This window comes from Heloderma suspectum, chromosome 1 (genome assembly GCF_057233095.1).
Source record: "Heloderma suspectum isolate Gila_16-S chromosome 1, 16-S_ref, whole genome shotgun sequence".
In the NCBI taxonomy this organism is placed as follows: domain Eukaryota; kingdom Metazoa; phylum Chordata; class Lepidosauria; order Squamata; family Helodermatidae; genus Heloderma; species Heloderma suspectum.
The window spans coordinates 130216296-130230199 of record NC_139458.1 but is presented as its reverse complement, the minus strand read 5'-3'; the positions used below and the strand labels follow the sequence as shown (position 1 = coordinate 130230199).

The 13904-nt window shown below is 40.2% G+C and overlaps 1 protein-coding gene across 1 annotated transcript in view; it reads left to right on the top strand.

Annotated features, from left to right (window-relative positions):
* CHKA (choline kinase alpha) overlaps positions 1–11078 on the top strand; it is a 35011-nt gene extending 23933 nt beyond the window's left edge. The window contains exons 7-12 of the mRNA XM_084857370.1: positions 1190–1248; positions 3045–3132; positions 5844–5952; positions 6670–6776; positions 7799–7880; positions 8496–11078. Of these exons, the coding sequence (XP_084713496.1) occupies positions 1190–1248; positions 3045–3132; positions 5844–5952; positions 6670–6776; positions 7799–7880; positions 8496–8555 (505 nt within the window). The 3' untranslated portion in view covers positions 8556–11078. The remainder of the gene's footprint in view (positions 1–1189; positions 1249–3044; positions 3133–5843; positions 5953–6669; positions 6777–7798; positions 7881–8495) is intronic.
* The last annotated feature ends 2826 nt before the right edge of the window (positions 11079–13904 follow it).

The following is a 13904-nucleotide window of genomic DNA, read 5'->3' as shown; positions in this document are numbered from 1 at the left end:
CTGGCCAAAGTAGAGAGGCAGGGCCTTCAGGTGGACCATCAATGCTCTACAGTTACTGTTCCTAGAGTTGGAACCAGCAAGTGCTTAAGGGAAGTACTTATCTCTGTGCTTTGGCTTTTCCTTGGAGTGGAGGTTGGCACAAGAAAGGGCACATGCAGCACACCAACAATCTGAGGAGCTTTTAGATGAGATGATTTGTTGCAATTACTGATTTTTGGTTCTTCTGTGAGTTAATTCAGTGGAGGCAACTCACAGACTTACCTGCCTGGAGGAGTGAAAATATGAAAAATCTTCCTATTTGCCTTGCCCTTCCAACACACTCTTTTATTGCTGGTCTCCTCTTGCCTAAACAAACAGTTGATGATAAAAGTGCTATTTAATTCAACTCTTACCTAAGAACGTAAGAAGAGCCATGCTGGATCAGACCAAGGGTCCATCTAGTCCAGCATTCTGTTCACACAGTGGCCAACCAGCTGTCAACCAGGAACCTACAAGCCGGACACAAGTGCAACAGCATTTTCCCACCCATGTTCCCCAGCAAGTGGTGTACATAGGCATTCTGCCTCTGATACTGGAGGTAGCACATAGCCATCAGGACTAATAGGCATTGATAGCCTTCTACTCCAGGAATTTATCTAACCCTCTTTTAAAGCCACCCAGATTGGTGGCCATCACTGCATCTTGTGGTTGCGAATTCCATAGTTTAGGCACTGTGTGAAGAAGTACTTCCTTTTATCTGTCTTGAATCTCCCACCAATTAGCTTCATGGGATGACCCTGGGTTATAGTATTCTGAGAGAGAGAAATGTCTACCTATCCACACTGTCCGCACCATGCATAATTTTGTACGCCTCTATCATGTCTCCCCTTACCCTCCTTTTTTCCAAGCTAAACAATTCCAGCTGTTATAACCTTCTCTTATAGGAGAGATGCTCCAGCCTCTTGATCATTTTAGTTGCCTTTTTCTGCACTTTTTTCAGGTCTACAATATCCTTTTTAGGTGTGGTGACCAGAACTGTACACAGTATCCTAAGGCTGGTCGCACCGTACGTATATTATACACCGTATAAAGGCAGTATGATATAGGCATTTTTATTCTCAGTTCCTTTTGTAATTATGCGTAACATGGAATTTACCTTTTTTTATAGTGGCCGTACACTGGGTTGACATTTTCTTCTTTTCTTTTCCAGATCCTTACTTGAAGCGACTTCGTCTCCAGTTGTGTTTTGCCATAATGACTGCCAAGAAGGTATCATATAACATTGTGTCTTGCATTTTGCAACTATAATGTTCTGTTCTAAAATCTTGTAAGAAAAGAATGAAATCTAGTCTGTTACAAAGTAAAATCACTGGTAAAAATACCATCTCACTGCTGAGGCACTACTCAATTAAAAGTCTAGGCCATGGTTCTTAGTATGTGGTGGACCTCCTGGTAGAAGGGGAATTGGGTATTACTGGGGAAGATCCTAAGGCTGCAGTGTTAAGGGATTATGGACAAGTGTTAAGGGATTATGGACCAGTAAACTATACTATTCATGTTGTGTAACAGAATGAGGAGGAGAATAATTTGGGCTATGTCAAAACCACCATTTTTTTTTTTTGTCCCATCTACTTGGTAAAGCTTTACTCATGTTACACAATGAAATCAAATAATATGGCATGGGCAAACTACAGTGCTTCTTTATAGTGCCACTTTCCAACATTCCTTCACCCTTTATATATAAACAACCTAGGATATAAAGAAGGAAGGGTAGGTTATGAAGATAAAATTAATCTTGTTGGTTGGAGTCATTAAGGGCAGAGAGCATGTTTTGCCCCACCTTGGTAACGCCCCGAATGCCCACCTTTTACTTCCATTTAAGTGACACAGTTGCCATTTACTCTTATGGACAAAATGCACTGGGTGGCCAGCACTCACTGAAGGGGATCCCATAGTTGGTTGCATCCTGCAGGGGTACTTGCCATAGGTACGTCCTCTATGGATACACCCCACCCATTGTCATGGGTGGACATTTTGCAGCTAATGGAATATTTTGCAGCTTTTATTCATTACATTTCTATACTGCCCAATAACCAAAGCTCTCTGGGCAGTTCACAACAATTAAAACCATAAAATACAACATGATAAAAATAGAATATAAAAGTATAGAATTACAGTATAGAATAAAAACAAAAATACCTAGCAGCAGTACAAAAATGTAAAATACAGTAACAGATTTAAAACAACAGAAACTGAAAGACTAAAATGCCTTGGAAAATAAGGTCTTCACCTAGCGCCAAAAAGAGTGCAACGTAGATGCCAGGCAAGCCTCTCTGGGAAGCTCATTCCACAGATGAAAAAGTCCCTCTTCTTAGTAGCCACCACCTCACTTCCTTTGGTAGGGGCTCCTGGAGATGGACTGCTGAAGATGAGCAGGTCTATATAGGAGAAGATGATCTCTCAGGTAACCTGGCCTGAAGCCATTTAGGGCTTTGAAAGTTAATACCAGCACTTTGAATAGGGCCTGTTAATGGACTGGCAGCCAGTGCAGATGGAAAAGTACTGGCATAATATGATCATGTTGGCCAGTCCCAGTTAACAGTCTCGCTGCCCTATTTTGGACCAGCTAAAATTTCCAGACCATTTTTAAAGGCAACCAGCACCACGTGTAATGCATTGCAGTAATCCAGATGAGAGGTTACCAGGCCATGGATAAATGTAGCTAGGCTATCTCTGTCCAGATAAGGATGTAATTGGTATATCAGACTAAGCTGATAAAAGATGTACTGTGCCCCTGAATCCACCTACGCCTCTAGTGACAAAGCTGGATCCAAGAGCACCCCCAAACAACAAACTTGATTCTTTAGAGGGAGTGCAACCCCCTCCAGAGCAGGTTGAACAGCACTTAGCCAGGTAGTCAAATTTGCTCATATTCAGGAGTCAAGATATTTGAGCATTGATCTCACATGCATAGGCTACAGAATTGTTTCCAGTGAAGTCATTTCAGAGTCCCTCAGAGTACTTACTACTTTGTACCTCTTTCTCTCTCTCTCCCCCACCCCCAGGAAATGTTTTGCTTCTTGAAGGCAGAGAAGATTCTGAGAAGCAAAAGCTGATGCTTATTGACTTTGAATACAGCAGCTACAATTATAGGTAAATGCCGGACCTTTCTTCTGGCTTTCAATAAAAGAAAAGCAAGCTTAGCAAATGCTTAATTAGTTTTCCTGAACAGCATTCCACCTCAATAGGTTTATTTTATCTTCTCTTGATTCATCAAGATTGCCATTGTTTGCCCAAGTTGAATAAACTAGAGGGCCAGTTCTTTATATCTGCATCTAGTGTTTGAAGACTACATTATTTAGCCTACTTTGCTAAATATTGAAAAAAATAATAAAGTTTGAAGATGTGATCTATTCATTTGCATTTGGCATAAATGTATGCTAGGAAGTAGCATCAAAAACTACCTGCACAAACTGGCCTTCTCTTCAGCCTCCATTGGTAAAATACGTAGGTTTTCTTCTCTCAGCAGTACCTGGCTGATAATTGGTGTTTGTACAATGGAAATAACTTGCACAGAAACCTGTCAATTGGCAAATAAATATATTCACGCTGCTTGGAGCATCTAATCAGGTTCTTCCTGGATGTACAGAAAATTAAGCTAAGCCAAGTGATGGTTGTGCTTCTTTTTGTTTTTTCCTTGACAATTTGATCCTGTGAACTGCTTTGTTCATCTCAGGATTGGGGTCTACAGCAGGGGTCCTCAACCTTTTTGGACCCATGGACACATTTTGGAATTTGAGAAACTGCTGAAAGTGCCACTACAAAATGACTCCCATAGAAGATGTGGCTAGTCACATAATAGCTGCCATGAAGGCCTGGCTAGTCAGTAGAGGCTGGGGAAAGAAATAGCGAGGCTAGAGGTTGGGAGGGAGGGGGAAATAGCAGAGCAAAGAGATAAGAGGGGAAACAAAGAGGTGGCTAGAGGCTAGAAGGGGGAGAAACAGTGAGGTAAAGAGGTAGAGGTAGGTGTGTGTGTGTGTGTGTGTGTGTGTGTGTTGGCGGGGGGAAGTAGCAAAGCTAGAAGCTGAGGGTGGAGAGAAGCAGCAAGATAAAGGGGCAAGTGGGAGAGAAAGAGCAAGGCTAGGGGCTAGGAAGTGATAGGAAGAAGACTAGGGAAGGGAGAGAAATAGCAGGGGCAGGAATTGGGTAGAGAGAAGTAGCAAGGCTAGAGGCTGGGAGTGGAGAGAGAGAGAGCAAAGGCGAAAGGTCTGTGTGGATGGAAGAAAATTGGGTGGGGCCAAGAAGCCACTCTTTCCTTCTCTTCCTGCCCACTGAAGTTGGAAGATCAGTGGTAAGTTCAGGAACAGGAAGGAGAATCTGGTGCCATAACATTTTTCAAGGTTTTTAAAATTAAAAATTTTTGAAGGGACAGGAAGTGGAGAGCTTTGTGGATGCTGAGTTGGAGATCCCTGGCCTATAGTCATGATGCTGTCCTTGTGTGGCAGCTGTACTGTAATAACAGGCAGTCCTGCTGTGTCAACAGTTAACTCAGTGAAACAGCATAAGAGTGCTGCACAAGGGTGCAGGTGGTGCTGGATAGCTTCTTACACGTCAGTCTTACCAGTTGAAACATTTCCACATACAGGAAAATTGGCAGAAGTCCATATGGGTTTCCTTGGTAGTAAGGGAATCTATGAGTGGCTTTTCTGGTTAGAAATGGAGCCCAGCACTCTATTATGCTTGGCAGGCATTTGCCTTAGCTATAGTGGAGCGAACCAAGCCACCTGTGGAATGCCACAAGTAAAACAGATATATAGGATAGATACCAGTCTTTGAGATTGTGCCCCTATGTTAGAGCAAATACCAGTGGGCCTGTATAAAAAACACTGAGGAAAGGGGGAAGTATTTAAAATTAGATCGGTCCAGGGTGCTGAATAAGCCAGGGCTAGATTTTTAGATTGTACAAATTGTGTTGAAGCCAGATGACAGCTAACCCTTGCCAATTATTTGCAACAAAGTACAATTTCAAGGCCTAGTCCCATTTTTGCAACCTCGTAGAAGCAAAAAAAAATATTTCACTGTAACTAAACAAAATGTCTGATGAAATGTCATATCTGGAGTTTTGATGAATATATGTCGTAGAGTTTGTGTTTTATACGTGTAAGGTACCAAGTTCAGTTCTTTATATCTTCAATTAAAGGATGTTGCGACCAATTTAAAAATGACACTGGATTTGTTTGTTTTAAAAATAATCTGTGCTGGGTTTCACTTGGCCCATACATTTAAGTCAGGTTATCTGTTCCTACACTTGCAGCAATACATACTGTCCTAGCTGGTATGCTATCCAGGCAACAGATTCCTGGCATGACAATACTACACATGTAAGGGGTCTCTGACCAGATTTAAGTATTGCACTGACTGTGGAAATGTTCATAGGGGAATTTATTTTTGCACACCAGTCACTTTTAAATCTGGTCTTGTATAACTATGCTGAGAGAGAGACCTCTGCCTAAGAGAATATGGAGAGTCAGAGTAGATGGTATTGGGTTAGACTGTTAGTTTGATTTAGTATAAGGCAACTAATTAAGTTGAGTTATAACTCAGTGATAGAGCACATGCTTTATCCCAGGGTCAGTACCTTCACCTCTGCTGAAGAGGTCACTCAAGAGCTGCTGCTTGTTGGACAGACGGTAGTGGGTGGACCAATAGTAAACTAAGTATAAACTTCTTATACCTATATTTTCAACCCAGATCTCTATGGTTGTGAGTCAATAAGCGGTCATGAAATGTCAGTCTGAGAACAAAAAATAGATTTTTTTTGCTAAATTTAAACATTCCTTACATATTGAATATTCTCACTCTAGAGGGTTTGACATTGGAAATCACTTCTGTGAATGGATGTATGACTATGTGTATGAAAAATATCCATTCTTCAAAGCAAACTTTCTGAACTATCCCTCAAAGAAGCAACAGGTAAGAAATAAATTAGAATTGGCTTTAGATTTAAGGTCCTTTAATTTCAAATTCATTTTCATTTCTAAATGTTACTGCAAGTGACAGATTCTTCATTCCAAAGATGGGGGAAAGCTGTGGCCCTCCAGATGTTGGACTACAACTCCTATCAGCCTCAGCCATCATGCCCAATGGTCAGGCAGGATGGGGCTTGTAGTTTCCATAAGTTTCCTACCCCTGCTTTAGTTCATAGCTTCAGCTTTAACTTTACAACTTTTCAAATTTGATTTCTTAGCATTAAGTGTCTTGTAACTACATTTTATGACCCCAGTTGCGCTGTTCTCATCTTACTCCAGAGTAGCCCCAAAATTTGGAGATATGTTTTCTAAATTTCAGTGTATGCTTCTCCAGAGTTTATTGGAGGACATCTTTATTACATTGTAAGGGTACCTTGTATTAACTTCCTGTCCAGTTTATGCATCGATAGCAATTATTTGTGCACCAAAACACTAAATCAAATTATTTAGCTCAGGGACGGAACAACTTTGCTGGCCTCATAGTTTTGTTCAAAGCAAAGCTGGCATACAAACCTCTATTAGGACCAATGTTAAGCTTAAAATGAATATTGTGATGCAGGTATTGAAACTGGTTTGGAACTGTACTGATGCTTTAATAAATGAAACTGCTTACTTGGTGCATTAGCACCAAAAGACTAAGCTGCTGTTCTGTGCTTTTCAGCTCCATTTCATCTCCAGTTATCTGGCTGCATCTCAAAGTGGGTTTGAAAATCTGAGCAATGAAGATAAGTCCAAAATAGAAGAAGAAATGTTGGTTGAAGTAAATAGGTAACTTCTGTCTTCATTTTGAATATGTTGTATGTATTCCTCTTGCTGAATCTTGGCTTTCAGATAAGATGTGGGTTGTACATGCCTTTGTAAAGTAGATCTAACTAGTATTTAATCTAGTGTCCACTCTAAAGTAATTTGTTTTCAGCACCGAATGTCAGGAAGTTTCCCTATACCCCTAAGAAATCGGGATGTGTAGAAACCTCATGAAGTATTTAGCCATAATAAATAATTTGTCCTGACTGGTTGACTTCATTATCTGATGTGGGGTAACTGTTCTGGTCTCCTAGCACAGAAGAATTCCAGCGAGGGCAGCCAATGGTTAAGAGTACATCTAGCATTTACTTAGCAGCACTTCCAGTACTAAACAGAAACTCAGTGTGTTGCTGACTACCTTTTAAAGTCATAAATAGCTTGGATCCAGGATACAGGAGGGACCATCTTCTCCTGTAGCAGTCTGCTCATCTGCCATTGGAGAGGCCCTTCTCTATCTCCCATCCATGGCTGAGGCAAGATTGTTTGGAATAAGACAATAGACTATTCTTGGTGACTGTTTCCAGACTACGGAGCGCGTTATCGTGCGAGATCTGTTTGGCCTCCTCTTACTGGTTTTTATCGACTGGCTAAAGCTGGACAGATAATTTATTTGGTAGACCCTCAATTTTAGAATTCATTTATATGCTGAGCCTGTTTCTGTTCACGTGTTTGCTTTATTTTATGATTGTATTGTGTATAATTGTTAACTGCCCTGAGTGATGCAAATGCATCAGAAAGCTGGGATGTTAGGTTTTCTTAAAAGAGTTCCAGAAGCAGAGTGAACACATCCTGAGTTACCCTTCTTGAGGAAGTTTTAGTTGGATTTCCCATGTATCCTGAATGTGTTATAGAATGAAAGTTGAAACATGCTGTTCTGAAGTTCAGAACATGAACAGGCTGTTATATAATCTTAGACCTTTCTTGTAAAGGAATTTTAAACTAGAACCTGAAACATCTAGAAAACATATTGTGTTTGTTCTTGACAGGTTTGCCCTTGCATCACATTTCTTCTGGGGTCTGTGGTCCATTATACAGGCAAAGATATCATCTATTGAGTTTGGATACATGGTATGTCTTTTGAAAAGGCTGTCTTCAAACTTCAGATGTTTGCATACTCAGTGTCATTACTATATTCGCATAAGATATATTCCTCTCAGTCTGATTTACATCCCCTCCAGAGCCTGACTTCTTCAACATTCAGTTTAGCTACCACTCAGCCAGTACTGATTTTGTAGCAAGCATAACTGGTTACAGTATTTCACCAAGCCTTTAATGGATGCTGATCTTAACAACAAAAAGAGCTGTCCATTGCTTCAGTCAATTTGAGTTCTTCCATCATCTTACTGCCTTTTGACTTATTTCCAAAAACAAGCCTATAACAATAATGGCAAAACTTTGAGTAGGAATGTAAATTTAATCATCCCTCACATCCATGCTGCAGCAATTTCTACTAGGTAGGATTTAACAGATGTAACACAACTGCATTCAAGGCAGGCTTCTGGCTTATTGTTACTTTTGTTCTTTGGTAAAACAGATCAAATAGATCATGAGAAAACTACAGTTAAGGCTTGGTAGACTTTCCTAACACTTTCTGTGTTATGGTATAGCTTTCATGCACTGATATAGGGGCAGCATACAAAATGGCCCCATACCTTCAACTGAAGTATTTTTTTTATCACTTAGGACTATGCACTCTCAAGATTTGATGCCTACTTTGACCAGAAGTGGAAACTCAAAGTCTGAAGGTTGAAGCCTGGACAATCGGTTTCTGTACTGTATAAGGAAGGCAGCTGGGCAGAAATTCCACTGTGCTTAGGCTACTGTAGTTGTAATGAAGGTTTTGCAAATTCCAACTACTCGGATGCAATGCTGAAGACTGCACAAAATGACTAAGTTTACTTTTTTACAGTTTCATAAGTCTTTGGAATGAGAGTTGACAGCTAAGTATGATGTAACAGTGCAATATCAAGCTTTTTAATCTAGAAGGTATTATGAGGGAACCTTTGAGTTTTAATGTGAACCATCCCATACTTCAAGAGCAAACAGTGTTAACTGTGGGTGTCTGTTTTCTTTTTTTAACAAAGGTATTTTATTGACTTCTCTCAATGCATCATACATGCCATCGGTTAATGGGGGAACCAGAGTTCTTTTTAGGGAAAACGTTATACTGTGAATCTTTGCTAAAGCCTGTTTGAGTGGTGATTGTTCGCATGGGGCATGACAAGCCATTCTTATCCAGAAAACTACTGGTAAACTAACACTAATAGACAACAGCTAAAAAACAAAGGAGCTCATGCAGTCTGGCTTCTGTTTCCATGCAGACTAAAGTAGCTTTCACATTCTTGTATCTCAGTAGAACAAGGCAATGCAGATGCATCTCAAACTGGAACATCCAAGAGCTGCTGTCCCTTGTTAGCTCATTCCACATCTTTGGCCAAGGATGTGCATTGACTGCCAGTAACAGTCCTGCAGCTTTGCACTGTTCTTGTCCAGGAAGTTCCCTGGACTGGCAGCACTGGGATGAGTGCCTTGAATTCCTCTAGCTGCCCCTCTCTGGCTTGAAGGAGGGAAGGGGGGCAGATGAGACGGGGAGCAAGTGAGGAATGTTTGACCAATTGTGGCATGTGGGTGCCTTGTAAGGGGCACACTGCTCCTTGTTTAAAACCCTGTTGCTTTTTCCACCAGATGTGGATGTTTCTTGTGCAGAAAATACATTGAAATATGTATATGTGAACTCTCCAATAAGTGTATGTTATCTTGAGAGCTTCTAGAAAACATCTCTCTTTAACCATACTGATTTGACTTGTGCTTTTTGCTTAACATGTATTGTACAAATAAATTTTTTTAAGTCTTTACCCTTTTACTATATTTGTCATTATGTGGTGCAAGTTATCATTTTAAATTTTCCTAAATTATCTGAATGAAAGGTACCATAAACATGCATATTGCAGCATTTCACGAACAAAAGTAAAGGTGAAGCTTAAGAATTCTATTTATCCTAGAGAACTCTAGCAGCAGTAATTCCCTCATCAAATTTACCACATTTACACAGTTTATCAGCTCCTTTAGAAAACAATTCCAGATCTTGGTGTCACTTTCACATAGAATATAACATCAAAGATTCAAAAACTGCGATATAGAAAATATAGATGGTTTTCGTAGTACTCTTAAAGACAGTTTTGTTTCTGTCAAATGATTCTTTAAATCCTTCATGGAATGAACTATTAAATATAAGTATTCATGTGATTTACTGGCCTTACTACCATTTTCCACCTACCTCTTATAATCCCATTCAGTTGGATGCACAATCTAGCATTAGGTTGGACTTCTAATGGAAGAGCAGTAACTTGTAAAATATAACATGCAAGAAAAATACTGGAGATTAAGTCTTACAACATTTGGATTGTATGTTACACTCTTGTTCCTCATTGAATTTCACATTTCAACACTGTTTCACACAGCTAAGTGCTATGCACACGCTGTAAATACATTGTGCCCAGCAGATTTTCCCATCATTCTTCAATCCTGTAGCCAATCCCATAATTCCATCGTTCCTATTTGAATTGTGTAGACACACACACACACACACACACACAGTACTTTGTCCGTGGTGGTTCTGTTCCTCCTCTCCTTTGTCTACCCGCTCACCTGACAGTTTAGCAGTAGAAATTTGGCCCATAATCCTTAATTCATTGTCAGGCAACACTTCTATTAGGACCAACCAAATATGCAGAAAATTGTGAGCAAGCTTTTGAAATATCCAGGCCTCTTATCAGGCAAGATATTACAGAAAGCAAGGGAGAGTGGAAGGAAAAGAGAAGAAAAGCTGACTTGATGTTGAGGTCATGGAGTTAGGACTCTACTGGGCCTGTTGTGTACATGGTACTATTTGGTTTTAATTGTTACTTTTTATCTTCTCTTTTTATCATTGTTTTATTACATTGTGTAGTTAAGTTCTTTAATACACTGCCTTAGGTTTCACCCCAAATGGTCACTTAGAAATCTTTTCATATTTAAATTGGCATAAATGTCAAAGATTTTTAAAACTAAATTTTAGTGGAAGGTTAATTGATTTAACTGCAATGCTAATTGCACTGTTTAGATAGCACTACTCTTGTTAGCCTGCTGCTGGAAGACTTTATTGTAAGACAAGTTTGCACTGTCTCCTTAGTCAAATGCCTACGCAATCCTATGCAAACTTACTAGGGAATACGTTTCGTTTGGAATTTTCAGGACTGACATGTGAGTAAACATGCAAAGAATTGTACTATAAGTGTGTAAAGTGTGTGTTTGTAATTTTTTGGCACAACCAGGCTCTTTCCGTTGTCCTCCCCTGAACAAGATGGCCCATTAGTCCACAATGAAAGGGACAGTTATGTGCCCCAATGTGTGGTATGTCTGAAAAATAGTGGCTTCTCAGATGAATAATTCAAAGGAAACATTGCCATCTTCACAATTGTCTTAACACAGGCAGCATTAATTGGTACTTCACATTACATATGATTTAAGCTGATCACGCCACCAGGCAGAACTTACTACTCCACGTAGTGCAAGTGTCTTTTGAGTCTGATGCAATCCAAGTACAAATATTTGATGTGCTCCATGATCCTGTATTTTGGGGTGTCAGGGTAGCCTCATTAATTTTCTTTCCAGCCTATCAGAGAATCGCAGCTCCCACTGGGCTATGACTAGGCTGTCCACCTACATATCAGTACTCTAACAGTACTTTCCTGAGGGATGAGTCAAGGCTGCTGTATGTTATTAAAAATGTTCCTGTCCTAAACTATGAGTCTGAATAGTGCAAAGTGCAGTATCCAACACTGCCCACACACTAGTGGAACCCACCACTAGTATAACAGGAAGCTAGTGGATCTTGCAGTGATCAAAAATGAGCGAAACACTAATTTTCAGAACAGGGCAGGTCAGTTGGAGCTTTCAGAAGGGAGCTTCACTGACTTGTCCCATTCTGGAAATGACAGTTTTGGAAGGGTTAGTTCCTGTTGTGCAAGTGGATGGGCCCTGCTAGTGCAACAGAAACAGGAGCATAGCAGCAGTATCAGATACTGCTCCATTATTTTTTTTTTAGGTGATTATGCCAGCTTGCAGGTCATCTTATGACACACAATCTTCCACTTGTATGCAGAAAGGAGGAAGAAAGCCCTCAACAGCAAATAATTTCCCAGCTGTTAGCAAGGTCAGTTTCAACTGTTTGCTTTTAGCCAAGCTGAGACCTGATAGTGAAACCACATGATCGCAATCCCTACAATGCAGATTGGTACCACAGTGGTTAACAAAAGAACACACCACCTGAATGTCACTCTAGATACATGATTACAATCCACATTTTAAAAATGGGACTTGGGAAGATGCAAGTTCCAATCTAATTTGAGAAGTTGGGTGGGGAGATTATTATTTCCCCTAATACTGTGGGGCTAATAGGTTCAGTAGCATGACTGGGGAAATGGCACAGGCATGCTGGTACTCTGATCAAATTTGGAGTACCCCTTGGCTGCCTTTAGTTAACAATGGCAAAAGTGGGAGAACCTATCATTAGTTAAGACATGTAACCAATATTAAAGCAATGGGACTTAAGTTGCAATGAAATAGCCAAATCTGAGGATACTTCCCAAAACATTCTCTGCTCACCACCCAGAGGGATGATTTAAATCAGGGTGGGGAACCTCTGGCACACACAGCTTTCCCATCCAGCCTGTGGCTTCACCGCTGTCCCTCTGCACAGCAATTAGATTTTACAAAGCCTCTGTTGGTAAGGAAAATACATTGCTTGTTTTCTTCTTGTAAACACAATGGGGTTCTTATAAAGCAACACAGAACCAGGTGCTATATTTTGAGTGCTATATTCAAAAGGGATTGTCACTCCAGGCCAAATGCACACACAGCCAGCAAAAATGAAGAATTACATGGGAGATGGATGAAAGCAGCTGAAAGGGTTTCGAGCTGAAATTAAATCCAGAAATGCACATGCTGCCATATGCTGTACTAAGTAGACAAGTTGGGATTCCCACGTATGAAAGCTGTTGCTTAGCCAGCTGGTTCCTTGTTTGTCTTTATATGAAAAATAATTTTATATGGCACAACTCATAGTTTTATTCATTAGAGGTATAGCCTGCTCCATTATACATGCTTAAAGCAGCCTTTAGTATTCTTTGCAAACATATTTTTGTATCTAAGTAATTTCTAAGTAAGTAAGTAATCTTGCTTACCTCAATCTAAGTAAGTAAGTGAGCTCAGGGAACAAAATGGCTGAAGAAAATAAATTAGATTTTAAAAGAAATAGTAAACGTGATTTAAGAAGCTGATGTACAATTTCTCTATCTTTGTCAAAATATGTCCCCGCTCTTTGCTACATAATTTTGCACAGCCCCTTTTTGGCCAGTTTTCAAAAATTCAATGCCTCTTCTACTCAAAAACAAAGTAGAGGTTTAAGAAATAAATAAAAACTGCAAACAGTTCTCTAGGGACTCTGCAGCAGGTGTCAAATCCTCCCCCTTACAGCTGATAACTTGCAGCCATCTATTTTCTCCAGTCTCTACTGTCTGTGTGTAATTGTGCAGCAATTAAAAAAAACAGATGCCCCCTCCTCCAGAACCACTCCCAAAGCAGCCATCAAAATAGCAATGGTTTCTATAGGCCACCATCTCAAACTGAGGTGTTGCAAAGCTGCAGAATGAAATGGGTTGAGTGGCTTTATATAGTGTTGAGTGTGATCTTATACAGCGCAGAGAAGCAAGATTTCTCATGCTGGGCTATGCTTATCTAAAATCCTGGGTAGCATCAACTCCAAAGCCCCACATAACTCTGATTCACAATACACATGTTTTTGTCAGAAGTGGCAATAGGATTCACAGGGCCTGGAGCAAGAGAGAAAATCAACTTTCTGAAATCCTAATGCCTGTGCACCTATTACATTGCGGGGGAAGGAGGCAAAATACTTGGGGTCCCATATCGAATTGGCAGTTGGACTAGAGACACTGCTTGCTGCATTAGAAAGGCAGAGGAGCTGGGAAAATGCAGGGCTTCCCTTTGATCAGCAGCTATGCAACTGAATTCACTGGGTGAAACTTGGAAATT